Source organism: Rhinichthys klamathensis, unplaced genomic scaffold, assembly GCF_029890125.1.
Source record: "Rhinichthys klamathensis goyatoka isolate OS25496 unplaced genomic scaffold, OSU_Roscu_1.1 h1tg000487l_1, whole genome shotgun sequence".
NCBI lineage: Eukaryota > Metazoa > Chordata > Actinopteri > Cypriniformes > Leuciscidae > Rhinichthys > Rhinichthys klamathensis.
Window position 1 is genome coordinate 698,575 of NW_026606974.1, and position 8,720 is coordinate 707,294.

The window sequence follows — 8,720 nt, forward strand, 5'->3', positions numbered from 1 at the left end:
ATTCATATGGCTGTGAATGAACCTTTGTGATGTTGCTCTTGACGCATTTCTTTGATTTGATGAGTTTGTGGCTCCTTGTTATCTTCTGCAGCTGTCATATTGTGGGTGTTCTTTTTCCTGATATGACATCCCCATCTCCCGCATTACTCCAATTGTCACCCACCCCCCGACATACACACCTGACCTCTCCTCACACCCCTCGGGTCTGAGTCATCAGACTCTCCACAGGCCAAAAAAACAGCATTTCATCTCTAGCGTTCCACCTGAAAAACAAAGTAGTGCTTTTGATCAGCGGTCAGGGGCTTTTTCTTGTCTTCCGTCCTCCCGCCATGAAGCAGCTTTTATCTGTCAGGGGCAGCAGCAGCAGCAGGGCACTCATGACCCCACGGAGAAGAGCGGCTCTCCTGAATCCCTGCCCCTCTGAAGGCCATCGTCCACTCCACTGCTCGCCATAATGTTCAGACATTTATATGGACAAATTATGTTCCTTGCAGAAATGGCAGATGAGCTTCAACCTGTTAGTTTTTTATTGCAGCATGCCACAATTAGCATATTTAAGTCATATAAAGCTGAATGGCTCATTTGTACTTGTTTATAAGCAAGGTCCAAAGTAACTGAATTAAAATGGCCCGGGAACTTTATTGGGAACTGTGACATTACATGATTTGAATTGGATTTTAATAACGATAGTCTGACCTCAATATGTGAGGGATTTAAAGCACAGACAAACTATCTACTAACTAAAGAAATCAACTGTCTTGGCATTTTTTCGCACATGAATAATGTATTTGTCAGGGCTTTATTTAAGATGTCTTAAGTGTTTTTCCTCTTATTAAATAATACATAAAGTCTGAGGTCGTAAGATTTTTAAAACGTTTTTGAAAGAAGTCTCTTATGCTCACTAATGCTGCATGTTTGATCACAAAATACAGTAAAAACAGTAATATTGTGAAATATATAAACACAATATAGAATAACTGTTTTCTATTTTAATATATTTTAAAATGTAATTTATTCCTTTAATGGCAGAGCTGAATTTTCAGCATCATTACTCCAGTCTGCAGTGTCACATGATCCTTCAGAAATCATTCTAATATGCTACTTTGGTGCTCTCTCTCTCTCTATATATATATATATATTTTTTTTTTCAATGTTAAATGTAAAAACATTATACATGTTTTTCAGGATTCTTTGAAAGGAACAGAAGTTTGAAATAGAAATATTTTGTTACGTAATAAATGTTGACTCACTTTTGAACAGTTTCATGCGTCTTAATAACAGCTGAATAAAAGTATTAATTTCTTTCAAAAAAATCTTACTGACCTCAAACTTTTGAACGGTACTATATATTATATATATATATAATATTCGTTTTGTATGATGTTGCACTGTACATTGCACTTTGTCACAAATACGCATTGTCATATTACAAATATATAATTAATAAAACTGTAATACAAATATAAAAAGCAATACAATCTCATTTTAGCTGATAAATTCACCTACCATTGGCCTCAAAGTTAACATTGGACCTTCTACTATATATAAGCATACTAAGTCATTAGTTCTAGCTAATGTAGTGGTGTAGTTGAAGATGTAACACTGAGCACAGAGATGAGGGTGGAGCGGTTGGCAGTCACTCTTGAACCCCGCTCCTTTCTGCCCCAGTGGTTGGATCATGCTGATTTGGGCTCATTCCTCAAGGCACTCTTCCAGACGGTTCCATCAGAGTAGAAGCTTGGCAGAGCTTTGCACAAATATTCACACGCACACATTTTAACACACACACGGTTCAGTGAGCGAGACGTGTTAATGCCAAAAGCGACCAAGACAAGACAAACGCTAAAAATTAGCACATGTCACACTCATCTCACAGATGTTTTTGGTTTTACAATTTAAAGCTCTTTGGTTTATAGCAGAGTTAATTTAAGACTTCTTTACTGCAAAATTATCGTATTTTTGACTTGTTTTCCAGTCAAATTATTTACGCTTTCAGAGAATAATTTAACGAGTTAAGTTTATTTTTTATCACCCCCTTTAGCAAATTGTTGTTTTATGCATAACTTAATTTAGAGAGATTTATAACAAACAAAAAACTATTTGTGGTAATAAAAATAAACTAACATTTTAAATACTAAATTAAATTAATAAAATAATTATAATCTATTTATTTATTTTAAATAAATAAATAAAAATAATTAAAATGATCTTGTTTTAAGGATATTTGGATCATTTTTGAACGAGGCAAAAATACTGAATAAGATAATGATTTTTGCAGTATTTGTTGTCATTTTGTCTTTCCTAAATGCCATTTTGGCTCATCCTAAAAACCATTCTTCCATCTTTCAGCATGATGCAACTTTCTTTTTGGTGTGTCCCAGTGCTGTCTTGGTACATCCTTAAATCTTCCTAACTGCTTCCTCTTTTCTTTGCGATATTTCTTGGCACCTGGCTAACAGAGTTCATTGCACATCAGAACAATAGAATGACTTTGTGCTTGTGTCTGTGTCTGACACACACACATACACACATGCATGCATACACACACCAACACACACATTGCATATGCCATGGTGTTAGTTTGTCCCTGTTTCCTCTCTCTGTTTCTCTGTGATCTCGCCGTCACGGTTCCTTCTGTGGTGTCGCAATTGGTCAGAAATGATTCGATATGACAAGTCGTCAAAACGAGTTCCACCTCGTAGTGATGAATAACCGTTTTCCACCCAAGTCAAAATGTTTTTATAGCGCACCACCTGCCAATCCAGAGAGGACGAGCAGGCGGTCCAGAGAACTGGAGGTTTTGCTTTATGAATAAGCCATTTCACATGCCAAGCTTTGTGTTTTAATCATTCCTGAAAAACCAAATGATGAAAAGTTCTTCACCTCAGATGTCTGCTGTGTCATTGATATTGTGGCTGTCTGGAGTCCTGCGGTGCCTCTACATTTCTAGGCCGCGGTATGAGGTCTGCATTCAAATAACCAACTGTTTTTCAGTCTTAGAAGAAAGAAAAAAGAAAAAATATATATATTTGTATTCCTATTATGTTCAGAGGGGCTATAGTAGTTGTAGGTATTTGAAAGTCATACCTCATGTGGCCGCATAATTAATAGAGGCCGCCGAACGCCAAACAGCGATCTGTGTCAGTCATTACTCTGAAAATGTTTGGTTATTTTTCAGAAAAGACCAAAACAATCATGTTATTCTGCTGTCAAAGCCTGAAACAACTTTTATTTTGTTGATTTTGTTTTATAGATAAGTACTCTGTGTTGAGGGGTGGGAGAGAAATGCAAAATGCCATTTTTACCATCTCACACTTCCAGGTATCTGGCTCCTTGGACATAAAAAAAAAAAGAAAGAAAAAAAAAACATCTGTGTGCTGACTGTTTGTTTGTTGTCTTTTTCTATTCATTCCCCCACCTCTCTGAAAACAACCTCTTTCCCATCCTCTCATCTGCCTGCTTCATCTGTTGGGTCATGTCCTTTCACGCACGCACACAGACACAAGCAGACGGACCGTCTGTGAGGCAAGACGAGCCGTGTCATGAGCCGCAGACTGACATCATGCTCACGCTCAGGCCTTCCTCCAATCATTTGTCACCTGCATGCTGCGCCACACCCCTCGACTCCAAGCTGAGGCACACGTTCGCCATCCCGTCGCGAACTGTCTTCTGCCAGCACTGAGCTACACTCTTTCCACACTTCTCCAAGCCTCGAGCCCACGTAGGTTATGAAATGCGCAAAGATAAATTTTGTACGGACTTAAGCAATCGCACATTTGCTGCTGGAAGAGAATCCACTTGGGTGCTACAAGGAAGGCCATTACCATTTATTTCCCGAAATGCAATAAAACGGGCTGTTTTCAATACCAATCTTTTTCAAGCCCACAGAGATCAATCCATTAGTGCCGAGCTACATAGTGACTAGACAAAATTGGCTAAAAGAATACAAAAACAGTCACAGTGCAAACGTGACAGGAAGTTATTTGAGCTGCATAGCTTACAAGGGGAGCAGCCCAGCAGGCTGGCGTTCGCTAAACACACATGGAGACTAAGTGACTAATTCAGTATTTATTCTCAATACAATTATTGCAAGACATAAAATGATGTTTAAAGCAGTGGTTCTCAATCAGGGGGCCGGAAGCAAAAAAACTGTCTTAATAAATGTATGTAAGAAATATATATAATATTAGCCATTGCATCAGGTAAGATGTTAGTTTTTTTTTTAAGCAGTGGTTCTCAATCAGGTGGCCTGGGGCCCACTAGGCTGGGCCAAACTTTCTTTTTTCTGTAAAAGTTTGATTTCGGTTAGATTAGAGCAAAATGTGTCTTTTTAAATTGTACTGTAACCACTTTAGTCTGACTGAATCATACTCATCTGGCTTTTGTGAAGTCGGACCAACAGACCTAGATAATGTGATTGTAGCTCGGCTACATGTTATAGATACCTATTGGCCTTTGCGTTGTGCACATGCTCCGGAAGACAAAGATGATGTGCATATGTATATATTTCTTCAGATTGAGATTCAATTACACATTCTGTCATGCATACTTGGACAGATGCAGACTGTAGCTCCATTATAACTGTTAAGAACCACTGGTTTAAAGATTTCAGTGTTACATCAATATCTGCACTCTCAGGAAATTTTTTTTTGCAAAACTTCTACCTAAAGGGGTTCAAAAGTTTGGGCCGTACCCTCAAAGTACCTTATTTACCCATAAAAGTTCAAAGTAGTAGTGGTAATGTAATCCAATTTCAAAACGGTTTTCCCTGGATGAATTTTGAGTATTTAAGCTTTCGAATGACACCTAATTTATGATGAATACTAAAATACGTGTTAGGGAAAATAGGCGATAAAAAAAGTGGACCAAGTGTCCCACTACCGGGACACTGACAGTTTACAGGCTATAGATAGGCCTACATATTACTACTCTAAGGTACTAAACTGCTCTTTTTAGGGCTTGATAAGACACCAAGTTGTCCCTTTAAGGGTGTTGCAGTGACAAGCTGTTGTATCCCTAAAGATACCATTTTTGCACAAAAAAAAATTCTGACAGTGAATACATCTCAAGATAAAATGCATAGGTTTAGACTCATAATTCAATCTCACCTTGCCCCAAAAAGAAAGGTGTAAGGGTATTTATTATCTTCAAAACACACCAAAGTATTTTGAGAAGCACAAGGTCCCTGTTTAGGTCAACAAAACACCACATGTAACAGCCTTCCCACATTCCTCTTCCCTTCTCACTTTCACCCCTATTATACCGCCTTCCTCCACCGTGGTGGTAGGACAGGTACCCACGAACTGCCCCCCTGACCTCCCGCCCCCCTCGGCCCGACCAGGTTCCCCCACCACCCCTCTTTACTCAGGGCCACGCTGCCTGCCGCTGGTGGCTGGAATCAACTAAGTGCTTTATGCTGGTCCAAACCAGAGGCCATTTTATCTCTGAGCTCCCTGCAGCCACAATGTCAGCCCACGTCACCTTGTGAGTTCTCTAAAGCAATCTACATATTTTATAGTAGTTATGTTAGTTAAACTTATTATATACTAGATAAGCTACAGTTTTGTCACAATCGTGGTTTCAGATGGCTTGAAAGTGGAAAGGTTTTGTAGACTGTATCTACATATCCAAAGATCCATCTGTCACACGACGTTAATGTTGATGATAGTCCAAGGACAGTTCTAGTCAAAGGGATACTCCACCCAAAAATTACAATTCTGTCATCATTTACTCACCCTCAAGTAGTTGCAAACCTGTATGAGTTTCTTTCTTCTGCTGAACACAAAGGAAGATATTTTGAAGAACGATTGGAACCAAACAGTTGTTTGGCACCATTGACTTCCATAGTAGAAAAAAAATACTATGGAAGTCAATGGTGCCAAAGTTCCGATCGTTCTTCAAAATATCTTCTGACAGAATTTTAATTTTTGGGTGGAGTATCCCTTTAAGACATCAGTATGCTCAGTATGTTTCCCTTTTTATGTTTCCCCCCCCCTTCTCTGTCTTGCTTTCCATGCAAACTCTAAAACCTCATTGGGCCTCTAATTCTACATCAATATCCGCCCTCAACCTTCTTCCAAATTTTCTTTTTCCCCAACTGCATCCGAAACTCTTTCTTCACATCTCGTTTGCTCACCAACTCCCTTCCTCCTTCACCGCCCCTATCCGTTTCCCTGTTAACCACCTTGCGCTGTCCCGCTTCACTAAACCATCCCACTCTCTATCTGCTCTTATGAATACACACCCCTTCACGTCACTTTACACCTCTTTTCTCTTCTGATCCTATAACAACCTTCGCTCCTCCTCCTGTTCTTCTCTCCTTCCTTATTTCCCCCACTCCGCTCCCGTTCTCCCCTCCTCTAGGACGATAAGGAGATCGACCTGGAGCACCTTCATCACCGGGTTAACAGCTTGTGCACGGACGATGAGAGCCCCCACAAACAGTTCTCCACCTCCTCCATCGACCTGACGCCCCTGGACATGGACTCCCTCCCGGCCGCCCGGCAGGCCCTGGAGCAGATCAGCGACTTCCGCAACACGCACATCACCACCACCACCTTCATCCCCGAGCAGATCCAGACTCTCAGCCGCAGCCTGTCGGCCAAAGCCGCAGCCGGCTTCGCCTTTGGGGCCGTACAGGACCACCGGACTGGGGGGCCCTTCCGGCAGCGAGCCCCCAACGGCGGCTTCTTTCGCAGCCCCGTCAAGACAATGTCCAGCATCCCGTATCAGCCCACCCCGGCCCCCAACTTTAGCTACGGCAACGACCCGGACAGGGGCACCTCCATATAGACTGCAGGAGTTCCTGTGCCTGCGAGTTCGAAACAAAAAAAGAGATCTATGTAAATACAAATGTTCCTTTTTGGTTGTCGTTTTCTCTTGACTTTTGCTCTTAGCGATGGAGCTTGCTTGTCCCGACCGAACTCGTCAACAGGACGAGGATGGAATAAAATGATCATTATTGTCATTGTGTTTTGTCGGGAGATTTTCTCTGTGAACTAAATGAATTTGCCTTTTGTTTGCCACATTCAATTTTGTGGGGAGAGAAAAAAAAAGACTATCAAATATTGCAATGATGGTATGTTTACCTTTTTGTTTTGGGTTGTTTTTTGTTTCGGTTTTTTTTTTTTTTTGAAAAAGACTCTGCCTAGTGTTTCCCAGATCTGCAATAACTCAGTTTAGAAGAATCTTGTCAACTCGTCGACTGAATTGTGCTTCATCTCAGCGCTCTGTTAATGTTCAGTGCTCCCTCTAGCTGAAGCGTTCGACAAGGCGCTGCTAAACTGAGAGAAAATAACCTGCTTTTCTCGGAAGCCTCACAGTGAGTGACTGTGTTTCTAAGGACCTCTCATCCTCTCTGCCTTCTCCCTGAAGTCGAGATCTACTTTGAGTCTTTAAACGGACACTCTGTGGAAAAGACTCGATTGAACTTGAATTAAAAAATAATAAACATTATATCATTGGGAGGGATGAAACAAATGCTACTAAATGTCTCTTACTGACTTTAAGTATAACAAATCTTTAATGCGTGGAATGTGTCTGGTCAGAGAGTTTTAACAACAAAATAAATGTTCAGAGCTGTCTGTAGTTTTAGTTTTCTCTTTTTTTATGATTAGTTTTGAGATTGCTTCAGTGCCATCATCTTTCATTGCATTGATTTGCACCATTAAACCATTAAGAGTTTGTATTCACTTCTGTAGCCGTACTCCAGGATTCGACAAAAACATTCTGTAGAATAGCTTCATTGTATTATATGCCACAATCTCGCGGCTGTGCGTCATCGATTTTGGAAATTAAAGAGCGAGAGAGTTTTTAAAAGGAATTCTTAACACGAGCCTTTTTTACTTTTCAAGTGTCAGTCCTCAACCTATTACTACGCCATTTGAAGGGGTTATTTGAAATATCTTTCTATTTCATTTCGTAAATGTTAAGGGGTAATATTTATCTAACTTTTTTTTTAAAGTGCTAATTGTTTAAACAAGGCCATTGAGGTGTGGTAAGTTTTAAAGAAAAAATACACCTTTTGAGGACAAAAAAACAAACCAATCCTTTTCACTAACATAAACTGTATTAATATTTACTAATGTTAGTTGTTTAGAATGAGCTTTCAGTTTGTTATCCTCTGACTAATTCGCAAATGTTGTGTATAGGAAACGGCAACAGTGTTTTGGCGCAAGCATTCTAGATGTACTTTTCTTAAGATATGATTAATGAAAGACTATAGGAGCAATTTTATTTAGTATCAGTTTAAAGATTTTTATTTAGAGTAAATGAAGAGACATTAAAGTGTATATTTTACATGCAGATACTTTTTTGGTTGGATTTAAAGAAGATATAGAGTATAATATCTGAGTCTGTAAAGCTCAGTTAGCCACTATCACATTACAAGGAGTTCTCCACGGTTTCTCTAGCGGGAAGACATTCTCATTCGACTTCATTCCATGTTGATTTCCGAATCTTTCAAAAGGAGGCAAGGTTTTTTCCCCCCGTAAAAGAAGCATGCGAAACCTGCCATGCCTGTAACATTTTTAATTTCATACATAGAATTGTACAGGATTACATCATTTTCAACTGATTATAATGTACAGTATTTAATATAGGCCTATTTTGTTGTATGTGTTGCATATTATTCAAATGGAACAAACTGAGGCCTCTGTTACAAGTGGCAAAGCTTTCTGTGTATAATTTGTCTAATAAACATGTTTTCTACAGTGGTTTTT

At 39.5% G+C, this 8,720-nt stretch overlaps 1 protein-coding gene across 4 annotated transcripts in view; it reads left to right on the forward strand.

The window, feature by feature from the left end:
• The window catches only part of grid2 (glutamate receptor, ionotropic, delta 2), a 493,389-nt gene extending 486,284 nt beyond the window's left edge, over nt 1-7,105 (forward strand). Inside the window, exons 16-17 of one of the 4 annotated variants that reach the window (XR_008804120.1) lie at nt 3,254-3,321; nt 6,364-6,452. Coding sequence is in view for 2 of the 4 variants with exons in the window: in XM_056237494.1 (XP_056093469.1) it covers nt 6,364-6,792 (429 nt within the window). In the remaining 2 variants the exon portion in view is untranslated. Of the gene's footprint in view, nt 1-3,253; nt 3,322-3,499; nt 3,722-6,363 lie in introns of those variants that run through there. The other 3 variants (XR_008804121.1, XM_056237495.1, XM_056237494.1) reach the window with 3 other exon arrangements.
• Nucleotides 7,106-8,720: the final 1,615 nt, after the last annotated feature.